General features: G+C 34.2%; 1 protein-coding gene across 4 annotated transcripts in view; it reads right to left on the minus strand.

Moving 5' to 3' along the window:
• LOC135206245 (carbonic anhydrase-related protein 10-like) overlaps positions 1-14,254 on the minus strand; it is a 217,600-nt gene extending 203,346 nt beyond the window's left edge. For all 4 annotated transcript variants that reach the window (XR_010312706.1, XR_010312705.1, XM_064237625.1 and 1 more), the window contains exon 1: positions 13,916-14,254. Coding sequence is in view for 2 of the 4 variants with exons in the window: in XM_064237625.1 (XP_064093695.1) it covers positions 13,916-13,982 (67 nt within the window). In the remaining 2 variants the exon portion in view is untranslated. The remainder of the gene's footprint in view (positions 1-13,915) is intronic.
• Positions 14,255-14,995: the final 741 nt, after the last annotated feature.

A 14,995-nucleotide genomic window follows, 5' to 3' on the forward strand; every position in this document is an offset into this window, starting at 1 on the left:
GCGAAGGTAATCACAAAATATTACATCGGGACGATTATCCGGCCGCCTTTTTTGTAGACAGTCAACACGTAGACGGTTTCTATGAATTCTCAAACGATAAAGAACAACAGAAGCAGAATAACAAGGAACGTACCTCGCTCTCTTCAATCGCTTGTACTGGAAACCATCGAGAGGAGCGCTAGGCTAAATACGGTTAATAATTTTCCGATAACAGACGTAACGTTACTTGAAAGGCAAATGGTAACAGGGTTTCATTGGAACAACCACCGTTTCTAAGATGGAGGTCGCAACGGATTCCACTAGAATAGGGATAAAAAAAAAGACTTTAAGTAAACGAAACCCGTTCTACTGCTGGAAGAGGTTGCGTAATTGTTGGGTACCATTGATATACTAATATTTATTGTAGTTGATAATGGTGATTTAAGCGGTATGAAGCCTTCATGTGTGTGTGTGTGTATGTGTGTGGCGGTTATTGTAAATCTATTATCCATAAAAAGGTTGCTTACATTTTTAAATTTCAGTTAATTACCTATAAGTACTGCAAATATATACGTACACGCACGCACGCACGCACACACACACACACACACACATACATACATACATACATACACACACACACACACACACACACACACACACACATATATATATATATATATATATATATATATATATATATCTAGATATAGAAGGGCGGGGATGATGACGAATGATGACCATCGTTTTCTGTTCTCATTGGTAAGGTTTTCGTACATAACTTGAAATAAAACGCTGAAGAATTTTACGGAATCCGCGGCTGCAAGACACTATTCTGCGGAGAGGATTAGAAAACCTGAGAGTTCTTCTTTCTAATCCAGGTAGCATGTTTATAAATCATTCGAGGTGTTAATTCACATTCTTACTCTGTCAGATTTCAAATAGAAGTAGAAAATGAAAAACTTTTTGTACTGCAGGTATAAATTGCACTGAGTTCCACCACCTGTTGTTGCGATGGACAAAAAAGGCAGAACTTTTAGAATTTCTGTTTATTATGAATAATATGAGTGTGGGCGATTTTATGGGCTATTTATGGATCAAAAAGTTCAGAAAGGGGTTATATTTCAATGTTTGTTTAAACGTAATTACCCCTGAATGCAATATAATTTTTCGAGATTTGTGACATGTTCATTTTTCTTTCTTACAAAGTATTCCCGTAGAGGGAAGCGTGAAATTTGCTTCCGTCAAAAGTCCTTTGATCACTTCTGTAATCAGCAGGAAATTCCTGGTTGCTTGAATTACATTTAGACACGAAAATTGCAGAATCGCCTTGTAACTTGGACAATTCTGTTTGTGTATTTTTCTTTTCTTTTACTTCTACTGCAAGAGCGTGTTTCTAATTTTTTTCTTAAAGTTATTTGACTGAACGCTTCTTTATAAACAAGTAATTTGATACCATGCTTAGAATTTCTACAAGTTCTCTCTCTCTCACTCTCTCCCTCTCTCTCTCTCTCAGTTTGGTATTGGTGGTCGTTGCTGTCATGCCACCGCTTTCTTATTTAATAATTCCCATTATACTGCTTGTTATTCACTTAAAAAGTGCGAGTAAATACTACAGCACGGATTTTGTTCTCTAAGTCTACATGACATATGAGAGGCAAATGGAATCCTTAGGTGAAAGATTAGTATGAATTTAAAAGAAGAACGGAGAGGCTTTCCAATAATTCCTATTGTAGTGTGCGTCTCTTTAATAAAAAATGTTCTTCTTCGTATTATGGTAGGCTTTTATCTGTTTGCAGTTCTTAGTTAAAAATAATAGGCAAATGGTTAAGCAAATCAGCTAATGAATTAACTGATCAAATAATGGCAGCATAATAAGTCGTCATAATAGCTGTAATGTGAATAGTAATCTTGATAAAGATTACAATATGGATAAAAGTTTTTAGAAAGAAAAGATAAATGAAAAAATGAGACATACTTCCAGCATGAAAATTTTAATGCCAGGAAGTTTGAACTTTAAAATCTATCTTATCTTATAGTGTTGATGCATCGCTCTTCGAGACATGTTTAGTTGCTCTAAATACACTTTTAATGTTCTGATCTTTAATATTGTTTTTTGAAATTTCTTTTCTGTTCGCTAGCTTTGTCCTTTGTTCTTTCACGTCCAGCTTCATCTTGTTTCCGCATGTTTTCTTTGTGTTTTACTTTCACATCACCTTCTGACATTTATCAATACATTTATTATTGTTTTGTTGAAATTTCTTTTCTGTTCGCTGGCTTTGTCCTTTATTCTTTCACGTTCAGCTTCATCTTGTCTCCGAATGTTATCGTTGTATTTTACTTTCACATCACCTACTGAAATTTATCGATATATATTATCTCATTTTTGAATAATCAGCTTATAACATTTGGACTCTGTAATGTATACCAGACATGACAACTGAAACTGAAGTCTAAGTGTGATTGTACCCCAGACGATGTATATGAGACGAAGGAAGACGTGAAAGGCCTCATATTTTTAGATTACGACATTTAAACCTTGCGCGTTAAAGGTCAATATGAAGAAATATGGTACAAAATAGCTTGATAAAAAATGGTGTTTAATTTTATTCCGTGGCCGTGATTTACATGTGGGAATTATTCACGTTGGTAACATCAAAATGCAGACCTGCAGTTGACTGACTTTCGACGCAAGGAACTTTTCCAAACACACAGGGTGAAATGAAGTTGAAAATAATACACCATTACCTTCTCTTGAATGTTGAAACTGAGAGTAAATTGATGTGAATGGGAATTTCCTTGGCTGTGTTTTCAGGAAAATGGCTCAGTATTAACAACGTTCCCATTGTATATTATAGATATAATTTAGTACCAGTGAAGTTCGAGAGTAAAATAACACTTCTGACTCCTGTTGTTTGAAAAGCAAAAATCAACCTTATCAAGTGTCATAAAATAGCACAGGTGTTGTATGACCACCAATTTATACGAATTTGTTGACTAATGTTATAGGCATTAATTTGTGGCTTCCTGTTCTTCGATAATTCATGAGCATAGTATCATTTTATTCTAATGTTAGAGTTTTACTGTAACTATTGAGTGTATTTTATTTAGACGAATGAAGCTGAAAGCTGTTAGGAAAGTGGTGAGTGAATTGTTGCTGAAAGACTTTTTATTTTCAGTATGGTAGTTTTATTTTATTGTTATGCAATTTTGAGTAACAGGAAGTGAAGTTAGTGGTGTAACCTTCCACTATAAAGGCTAGAATTTGGAAGACCATATTACGTGTACAGTTCGGAAATATGAACTATATCAGTGTACTCGTATGAAGATAGATGGAGTCACTATGAACATCATAGATTGTATGTTAGGCTGCCACAGTTACAGCAGTTTAAAAGGGAGAAACAACGCATGATATCTAGGATGGATTTCTTATGGTGAAATATCTAGGGTTAACTGTTCTTAAACTTAGCTGTCCTAATTTTAATTAATCGCATAATTGTTGAGTACCATTTATATATAATTATCTAGAGTGCAGAAAGCATCTGCTTTTAATGTTTATGCAAGTAGGGATTTTACTTTCACAGGGACATAAGAAGCATAATTGTATACAACTTCTTTCTTAATAGAAATATCTTTTTTATTGATTCATCTCTAGCCGCTGTATATTGTGTTACATAGAATAAACCAAATAAGTCCTTTCAGGATAGAGATTAGCTAAAAGTAGCGTTTTAATATGTTATATTCCTAGATTATTTTATCGCTTTTGATGAATATTCTGTTTTGATATCCTGATAAAGAATTTCTGGCTTATCCTTTTTTCCTTATCCTCTCTCGCTCTTGTATACTTTTTTCCTCGCCTTAAAGCTGCATAGTAGGAACCTCTTCGGTACCTCCGACCACCCCCCTTCCTGACGGGCAGATATCTCATCATTTTAGGATATTAGATTCGACAATTGTGCAATTTGAAGTTTTGGTTTGAGTTACGCTTCAGTTCCTGCTGGATACTGCCTTAACTTCGCTTCACAGTTCTGAACTAAGATACATTCCTTCCGAGAAAATTACCCTAAATCTTGCGTATGCTTTTGTAAAATAGGGAGCCATGTTTTTAGATATGGATGTGTCTGAATATTTTTTCTTTTCTTTTCATGGAAGTCAAGGTAAATAAATATATGTATATATACATATATGATATGTATGTATATAAAGGTAATCACAATTATAATAATATAGCAAATGGGCCACCAATATAATAAGATAGCAAATGGGCAGAGATATAAAAGAATGTACATTCACTCAGCCGTCTTATCTCTCACTCCAATTATTTTCCTTCCTTTTCCATGTCTAAATTGAAAGTGCAACAGGATGTTAAAGTTCACATCAGATAACTAAGAATAGGTGATGTGAAGGATTTGCAAAGGACCTTCGAAACCGTTGGGCAAGAAAATCACTTGCGTGGGGTCATCAGCGATGTAGAAAGAGTCAAGACACGATCTAAAGACCTGGCTAGTGGGCATTTCCTTTATTTTTTCTTTTAAATGAACCTCGACGTCGATTTGCCACACTCGCAGTAATGGCTTGTTCGAATTGAACATCATTCTTGTGTGTTTTGATTTTTTTATTTATCTGTAATCTTACATACTTTTCAAGCAGGTATGTTCAAGAGCTGTAGACCAGCTGAAAATCTGTTGGAAAAAAACTGCTAGCCGTATGTTTTTTTATGTTGGTATACCAATAACTTAAGGGGTTCCCTTTCATTATCAGTGTTCTTTACTTTGTGTCATGTATGCTTTGCATGTTTTCTTGAAATCGTTTAACAGTACGTAGGGTAAGTTATATATACTAATATTACAGTTTTTCACGTTTTATGTGTGCCATGATGTAAACGAGACAGGTTAAAAACTAAATTGATTAGACAGTGCCGCTGTGGCTCCTTTCGATGGAATACTGTCTGAATGCTATGTGATAAAGCATAAGTTGGTCTTGTGGGAATTGACAAAGGGGGATTTGGAACCCTTGAAGTAGAAAATCGCAAGCGAGGGGTCATCAACGATGTAGAAGGAGTGAGGACATGATCTAAAGCTCAGGTTGATGAGCATGCTTGGGGAATCAGAGGGGAAAAATGACAGCTGGCAGCCTCACTGGCACAACTGACTCGTTCGGAATAAGAGCAAACAGCAGAAGAAACAACAGAGTTCAGTAACGTCTGTCCATTGTTCAGACGGGATTGAAAGAATGGTCTATTATCTGATCATTTCATTTGTTCGGTGTAAAGGTTGCTTTGTAATTAGCAAAGATGTTTATATTTTTAAATGGTACCTGCTTTTGATGATGCAAATAAGCTTGGGAGGCATTTATAATATTATGGTAGGCTTGGTATTTGAGAACCTAAGGTAATATTTGTTCATAAAGTTTAAAGATGAAAGACAGATAGCACAAGTAAGGTCGATTTCTGAAGGATAAAAAAAATGTCACAGAGTGTATGGTTATTTGTAACTTGGGAGGAATGTTTGGCCGTTGAGTTTTCAAATGCACATTTGGGAAAATTACCAACTTCTTTGTACTAGATAGCGGTAATAGTTGAAGTAACTATGCTGATAAATCTTAAGGAAAGGACTTTGACCTTAAAAAGCCAAGGCTGGTACAGTAGGAGTAGTAAAATTCTAAGGAAGCATTTGAAAGTAGATCGAAACGATACGTATGCGTTATTTACGAGTCATTAAAAGAGGCCTGTCACAAGAGGGTCGAGAGGATTGAAAAAAAATCCGGCGGAGGGTGTTATGGATGACGAATGTTTTGAAGAGTGTTGAAGGAGTGGCGGGGGGAAGCAGAGACGAATAGAGGCTTTCATCAGATAAACCCGCTATAAATAAGGAGATAGAAAGGTGGAAGAAGGAAATATCAGAGACTCTTAAAGTGGGAGCAAAATTCTTTTAAGTTATTTACGCACTTACCTTGGTAATTTTATGTATCTTGGTAGTTCCGAATATTTCTGCTTATGAAACGAAAATGTCTATTCTCACTAATATTTTACAACGGTTATTTTCCCTGCTAGTGAATGTTATTCCCAGGGTATAGTGAATTCGATATTAAACGTCACACATGTAGTATATATATCTATATATATATATATATATATATATATATATATATATATATATATATATATTTACATATATACATATATACATAATACACACATATACATACGCACACACACACGCATATATATATATATATATATATATATATATATATATATATATATCTATATATATATATATAGTGTGTGCGTGCGTGTGTGTGTGTGTGTGTGTGTGTGTGTTTGTTTGTGTGTTCAGGAGAGTAATATCTTTATGGTGTTAATCAGCAATTTTGTATTTATTGTTGGGATATTTCCAAAAAATTTGATAGCAAGGATGTAGGTTTTGTATATGGGACTGTTGTGCATGTAGCTGGCCCAAAAAAATAAGGTACCTTTCCACTATATTATTGCTGATTTGTAGAGCAATGCGTGTCCCAAATTAGTTTTGCTTAGTATGCTTAATCGATTGAACAACTTTGTTTGTTTGATCAGTATTTACTTAGGTGACCAATACTCTACGTGAAAGTTAACAGTGAATAACACTCAACATGAAAGTAAACTGCATGACCAATTCTTTGTTCCCAATGCATTTCGATCAGATTTCTGCGCAAATCTTCTTGGTGCTGCTATTCTTTTTTAATGTTTACATTGAGAATTAGTATGTTTTTTTTTTTTCGTCCAATCCCGGTCAAATTTAGGAAGCAAATCTATTCCGGAAGATGCTGCAATGACCCCACTCTTGAGCGTGCTGCTGGAGGTGGTCTGAAAAGGTCGACTGGATACCCTATGGAAACTACCTATCTCCATAGATCTTGCTTAGGCATGCACACCAAGAGTTACAGTATAATAGTCGCCGCTTTGGAGAAGGAAAAAAAAACACACACACATAAGTAGTAATGTGCTAAAGAGCCAGTCAGGGAGATTCTCATTCTTTGCTACCTTTCAGGCTGCTTTTAATGTTTTGATTCCGCCTCATGATGGTTAAGTGAGTGAAGGATGCTATGTTTGCCCTTTCGTGATTAACCAACCTGGAAACACTAGCCAAATTTGCATAACCAGCATTACGGTGAAATAGTTTGTTTACAACCTTTGGTTTCAAGAGGGGCCTATTCGAGTCAATACCAGTCAGAGGGAAAATGGGGTAAAGATTGCCGTCTAGACTTTCCCTCTGTGATGCAAGTTACTCCTTGATACCAGCTCAATGACCAAATAAAAAGGGGACTGAAATATTTGGGGTTTTCACTTGACTGTAAAATAAGCAAACATTACAAATCTCAGGTGGCATCATTTTGAGAAATTAGCAGAACATGGCAGTTAAAATCTGGTGAGATTAATTTTGTATAACATTTTAAGGTTTTTTTTATTTCTACGCTTGGATAAAGTCGTTGATTAATGTCATTATTTACAAGATATATCCTTTCAGGGACACTAGCTTTGCTGATCTTTTCTGTTGAATATATAATAACTGTTTTCAGTTCAGTTGGGAAGGATAATGTGGAATACATTTTACTTTTTGTTCACTCACTAAAGTCCTCAAAGTCCTGAAAGGGGCGTTTTTATAGATTCATATTTCATCCTTAACCTCTTCTCCAAATGATTCTGAATTACTCAAAATTTTAAGGAAATATTGTCTTCTTTTCGACTCTTACAGGCACAAGATATTTTCAGTTAAGTTCACCATTACTTGAGAGTCTTGGCAAGTGTTGGCTTTGATTTAATAATCACGAGGGGTCTTTGATCTTAGTGTATGAAAAGCCATTAAATGTGCCCTTTTTCCAAATACTAAAATAGTGATAATGATGCTTGCATATATTTAACGGAGACTTGAGTTTCCATTCCGTAAAATTCAGTGCTCCCATTTTCAAGAGCAACTTTATTTTATATAGTTTATCAACTATTTTTTACAATGGTGTGTTTTTTCATACATATATATATACACATATGTATGTATGTATTTATGTATGTATATATGTATGTATGTAGAGATCCTCACGTGAAAATGAAGGGTGGTGCAAAGACTTTCAACTTTTAATCCAAAGCCATCTTCAGGGCACTAAACAATTTTAAGGAAACAACTTACACAAGAAAGCAATATGAGGTAACAACAATAAAACAAGTCAACAACCTGCTTAAGTATGCAAATAAACATTGTTCAAAACAAAAAAAAAACTACTTAGCGGAAATATGTAGTTACTACAAAACGCAGTACAAAACTATCTGTTTATAAAATATCTAACAACTCGTTTAACTATTAAATTATAAAAAAGTCCCCCCCCAAAAAAAAAAAAATCGTATAGTAATGAAAGATCAAGTAATTTTGAAACAGAAAATATTTTTGTTTTGCCATACCGTTGTGATTTTTTACCAGTTGTACGTAGCCTGAAATGTCTGAAAATAAATGCTTTCAGCAATAATTCGTCTGTCAGGAATTCATTGTTATGTAATAAACCAGTAATGCCAACAAGAGGGGTGTACAAAATTAATTGCTCAACTTGTAATTTACTTTATATTGGACAATCTGGTAAGGAACTAAGAAAGAGAGTTACGCAGCATAAATATAATGAACGGGTTGCAAAGAGTTCGAGTGCTATTTTTTGTCACTGAGAGACTTTGAACACCCTATAGACTAGAATTCAGCTAGAGTCGTTTTAAAAGTTCATCAATGCATGACAGATTGTTAGTTGAAGGATGCCTCATTTGTTCTTTTAGCAACGTGAATATGAGTGATGGTCTTTTTAAGATGGACGAATGGCTGAAAAGCTTTATTCGTAATGATTTAAAAGTTAAACAAGTTAGATATTTTATAAACAGATAGTTTGTACTGCTTTTTGTACTAACTGCATATTTCCGCTAGTATGTTTTTTGTTTTGAACCATATTTATTTGCATACTTAAGCAGGCTGTTGACTTGTTTTATTGTTATTTGTGTAAATTGTTTTCTTAAAATTGTTTAGTACCGTGAAGATGACTTTGGAATTAATGTTGAAAGTCTTGGTACCTCCTCTCATTTTCACGAGAGGATCTCTTATATACTTCACCCACGGGACCATTGTGGAATTGCAAGAAATATGTATGTATATATAAAATATATGTGGTAGGTGTGAAATTTAAATGCTCCTCACTAAGTGTTTGTATTTGTTATAAAGTAGTTCTCAGATATAACTATGAAAAAATAAGTTTGGCTAATCAAGAATAAAGCAGCTTCCATGCAGATGAGGATTCGGCTAGTAAAAAATGCAAGAGCAGCAAGAATACAAATGTCATGAGAATATTGCATAATGTATTGCAATCTTGTACTGGTATGTTTAGTTGCAGTTAATATTTTAGGTATTCAAGCGCTTGCGTACAATCATACAAAGTTAACATACAAAGATTTGCACTGTACTGTAAATAATTTTTAGATTTGTTGTAACATAAAAACAACAGATTTCTTAGCGTCTTGGTAATATTCTCTGTTGGGTTACAGCTTTTGAATGATTCTGTTTGTAGAATGGTACACTATATGAGCATTAACCTAGAATAGTCTGATAGAAAAGAGGTTACATCATAGTTCAGTAGGAACGAAACAGAACATAGATTATTGCTGAAAGTGTTGGGTGAGTGAGGGAGGAAATTATGTTTGCGGGATGTGAATAACTTTTACTGGTGTGGAGCATTATGCTTTTCTGTATGAGTGACCTTGTTATTCGTGTATGTATGTGCATATTATATATATATACATATATATATATACATACATACATATATATATATATATATATATATATATATATATATATATATATACACATATATATATATTACACACACACACACACATAATATTTATATATATATATATATATATATATATATATATTATATATATGACCTTGTTATTCGTGTATGTTATGCACAATATATATATATATATATATATATATATATATATATATATATATATATGTATATATATTTGTGTGTATGTTTTATATATGCATAATTATTAAAATATATATGCATATATATATATATATATATATATATATATATATATATATATATATATATATACATATAATTTAGTTGTTGCGTTCTATTTCATGTGGTGCATAAGATCTTTCTTATGCACCACATTTTTCCGAAAACGGCTTTCATTCGGAAAAGCCTCATTTCTGTATTGCCTCTGCATAAGGAGGATTGCAGCAATATAGAGAAGACTGTGATCACTGTCGTGACGGGAAGACAACCTTGTAAGTAACTCGCCGAGGTCTATGAAATGCTAATCCTTCATTCCATGCAGACATCTGGTCCGAGATATGAATGAAGATTTGGGTTTTGGGAATTGGCCCTGTAATGTGCGTGATCAATTTCATGGAGGCTACCAGACAGACAAACGAAGACTGAAAATGCAAATAGAAGGAAAGTAGAATGAATTCAGAACGTCATTGCACGAGTTTTGATGATATTTTGTTTTGTTATTAAGCTCACGAAGCTCTTTCTCTTTATTACAGGCGACTAGACAGACATGCATACAGGCAAGAATAAAAATGTAATCAATTAAGTTAATCTGGTAATGTAACAGTTGTAATGAGGTGTATAAAGTTGACAGGAAGTGACTTTAGGATATGAACGCGTTTGTGATTTGTTATTTTACTGATGGTTAGTTCAACTTCCATAGCACATTGAAAGGGTGCTTATCTTAATATATATTTCAGTACCGCTTGTGTAAATATTTAGTTTCGTTAGTCGATTTACCTTTGTAAACAATTTCAGTATTTATGTTGAACGGATAGTAATAATTTCTCTCTCTCTCTCTCTCTCTCTCTCTCTCTCTCTCTCTCTCTCTCTCCATATAGACATATGATACCCAAATGCAATAGCAGGTAGCTAGTTAGAAGATTAATACACTGATCATCGAACCTGAGTTGAAGGTCATGAACTGTGGTTTCGTGACGTCTAGTAGCTGATTAGTATATTGGTTTCATATGAAATTCTCTCTCTCTCTCTCTCTCTCTCTCTCTCCTCTCTCTCTCTCTCTCTCTCAAGCGCACAGTTCCTACATTTACTAACAGACAGGACTTATTCTGCTGTAAGAATCAACGTATGTGAAAATAAATTTGCTGAATGCATTAACCTATTCATAAGTTTAGTTAAAATTATATAACTAAGAATCTCAGAATTTTTTCGGACTTCTTTTTTTAAAGTAGAAAATAACTTGGCGATGGTGCACAACAACATGAGACAACTTTTTATGACATAAACTACAATGGTGTTTGTGCACTTTGGAACAAGTAAAGGAAGGTATTCTCTCTCTCTCTCTCTCTCTCTCTCTCTCTCTCTCTCTCTCTCTCTCTCTCTATCGTATCGCGATAACTATACTTACTGCATCCATGCAAATATGAATAAACCGAACTAAAAACTTCTTACAGTTTTCTTCTGAAGATGGAGAAGGAAACCCACAATATTACCGAGTATAACCTATTTTCTTGTAAAATACTATGCAAATACGTACAAGTAAACAAGTTATGCTCTGTAACCTTGTGGGTTTCTTTTTCCTTTTTCAATATGAAGAATATGAATCCCTAAATTTTTGGGCGCATAATATTTTTTGATACGCTTTGCAATGAAATCTTTGAAATCTGATGATTAATACTAACTGCATTATAAGTCTAATATATATATATATATATATATATATATATATATATATATATATATATATATACTGTATGTGTGTGTGCATGTGTGTATGTGCTTGCAAATTGTCTTAGGACCTGCTTTGTGATATTAATATATGTCAGATATATTGGTAACAGCGTCTGACATGACTGGCCTTATACTTCAGTGCGGTTGATCAGTCACTGACAACAAACCTTTTTGAAAATTAACAGATTCATCGATATTCCATCACTCAAGAGGTTGTTTCTGGCGATAGACGCATGTCTGATGAAATGAGCCGAGTAGTTTTGAGATAATGTCAGTGCCGGGAATGATTTATTCATTATATAATCAAATGAGGAAAGGTTGTGATTGAAATTTGAATTTTTTTGTGTGATTGCTGATAATGTTGTGCATTAAGAAAAGTTTTATAAAAAAAATAAATTTTATGTGGTTGTGGCATCCGTAGTGAATGCAACTTACGTACAATGAAATTTCAAGGATTATGTTCAAGATAGGTATTCCACCAGTAAATAAAGAAAAAAAATTAAGAATGTTAATAGTATATTAACGATATTTTACCTTTGCAGTTTAATATGATGTAATGAAAACGAATTCCAAATTGTTAAGACTAAACCCACCCACTTTGAATTTTTCCTTCGGTAAATAACACAGTGTTATTTTCAAATAAAGTTTTGGTTATGAGATCTATTTAAAGACTGCTTCTGTGTGTCTGGTATTCGAACAGAAAACTTTTATCCTTTGATTGATTGTTTCCGCCTCTGGCTTTCATGTTACTTTTAACTAGTTTTTCTTGTCAATATCATTTATAATCTTCGTATGCGTAAAATGGGGTTGTTCTTGGGAAAAGATAAGATAGTGATTACTGCCACAGTGTTTGACCAACTGCTAAATCGTGGATAAATCCCCTATATAGGCGAATTCTTAAACATTAACATCTTACTTCTGCACAGAATATCATTAATAAGCATCATTTATGTGCATATATATATATATATATACATACATACATACATACATATGCATATACATATACATATACATGTAATTACTTTGGACATTAAAAGCATACTATGGTAAAGTTGAACTGGCGAAAATGGTGGTGTACAGTATATTTTGTCAGATATTTAATTTTCTTATATATTTTGCTCAAAAAAAAACCCTGCAACATACGTTATAAATGTGCTTGAATAAGATTATTCTGGTTGAGAAGAATATGCTGAGAAAAATATTCTCAGCAACAGGAAAGAATAACAAATAACTGCAACTTATATATCAAGGAAAATATTTGTTTCTAAAATTTAGTACGCTTTAGTAAACCGAAAAATGAGTCTTCCGATGATTATAATTATATGGAGAAAGTGAGCTTATTATTTTACATGTTTCATTAGTATAACACTTAAGTAACAGTCAACCATTTTAAATGCCTCATTAAGGAAATGATGTCGTTGAAGGCATTCCTAGCATTTGATATTAGATAAATTTATACAGTGAATTTCATAGGGTAGGAAACTTAGACAATTATTTCAAACTATATTTCAAACTGGAATATTTCCGCTCCGTCTGAGAATTTGCGTATATATACAACAAAGGGCAAACACTCTTCCTCAATAAATACGGAATGTTTTGGTTCGCATGCAAATCTGTGCTGCTCGCTCACCGCTGGCCGCATGATTACTCCAAGTTTTGGAAAGAATTCTGAACTATTTATTGCGAATATTCGCTTCACTTTCAATGAAATACTCCTTGAAGTAAAAGTATGTGTTTGACTCCGTTCTCTTTTTGTTTTGGCGATATATGGAATTTTAGATTTTAGAAAGATTTATTTGTGGTGTCAGTTGAAGTGCTTTTAACGCAATATTGTGTATATATGTATAATCTTACATTCATTTCCAGTGATTGGTAAACAATGTCTAGCGAAACAAGTACGTGTAATATTTGATTGGGTCGCTTGAAACACTTCCTTGAAAACCGCAATATGCGCACTTAAAATACTTTTTAAAAAATTTCCTTTTGAAGCGAGTAGATGCCTGCGGTAGAAAGTTACATTTATCTTGATTCAAGCTAATTACTACTTCTTTGTAAAGTATGCTTTTTTTATAGATTGTTTTTATTCTAGACCAAAATGAATCAGTAAATATATATAGCGATATCTATCGCAAATCATATACATTCAACAAACCAGAAAACTTACCTTTGGACAAAATAAGAATGACAAGCAGGGAGGCCAGTATCTTAATTCCTAAGCTCATTCCATTCATAGCGACAAAGTATTTTATCGTTCGCCACGAAAACTGTTCCAAAGAAAATCGTATCTAGTCAAAGAAGTTCATAACTTCACTTTCATTTCCGATGCCATTGAAGTTTCGTCAGGTAAAAACATCAGAGTAATCCATGTTGCCAGTTGGTTAAGTTAAAGCGACGGCGGTGCTTTGATGGTTGTCAACAAAAGTCCAATCACCACGTGTAAGGCGCACGCGAGAAACTCTGTAACCTTCCCGGTAGCGGTCAGAAGGTGACTGATAATACCTTGACACTCACACCGGCTTATCTTTGCCCCAGCTCCACCCATCTCAGGTAAAAGGTGCCAGGCACTCATTTTTCGATCCTCCCCGGCCCGATTTCTTCTTCACGACTTGCGAAAGTGCTTTTTTCGTGATAACATTTTAATTTTTATTTTGTCATTCACTTTCTCTAAACTATATGAAATAGGAGAACGGTATAAAGCGCACGCAGATGTCTATTTTGAGAATCTTGACATGAAATTGCGCGTGTTAACTGCGCATCGAAGCAGGTGAACTCCGGCTGTGAAGGGGTCGGTCGAGGTGGCACCGTGGGGAGAGGAGAGAGGAGATTGCCAGACGTCTCCGGAGTGGCGATTCATACATGATGCATCGGGTGACCTCGGACTGGATGTTCAACTTACCTTTTCCCTTGATGACCTCCGACTTGTCAAACAATTAACAAGTCGGCCAAGTCCATTAGATATAGAGTAATCGTCTTATTGTGTGAGTGATCTCCTCCCCCCACCCCGTCCGCTAGAAAAATCTGAAAGAATTTCTAGAAGACTACAGAATTGTGGTACCGTTACGCAAAAGCTTTTCGATGAAGGGAAACCTGTACGAATCGCAGTTTGAGAAGTTTTGATATTTGTCTGGGTTATTTCAAAAGGTCACCAAGAATTCTGTTATAGTTTTGTTCTCGCTGCGGTGGTGAAAACCTCTTATATGGTTTCTTCCAATTTTTGCTTTCTGACTCGCAACACACACACACA

Source organism: Macrobrachium nipponense, chromosome 29, assembly GCF_015104395.2.
Source record: "Macrobrachium nipponense isolate FS-2020 chromosome 29, ASM1510439v2, whole genome shotgun sequence".
In the NCBI taxonomy this organism is placed as follows: domain Eukaryota; kingdom Metazoa; phylum Arthropoda; class Malacostraca; order Decapoda; family Palaemonidae; genus Macrobrachium; species Macrobrachium nipponense.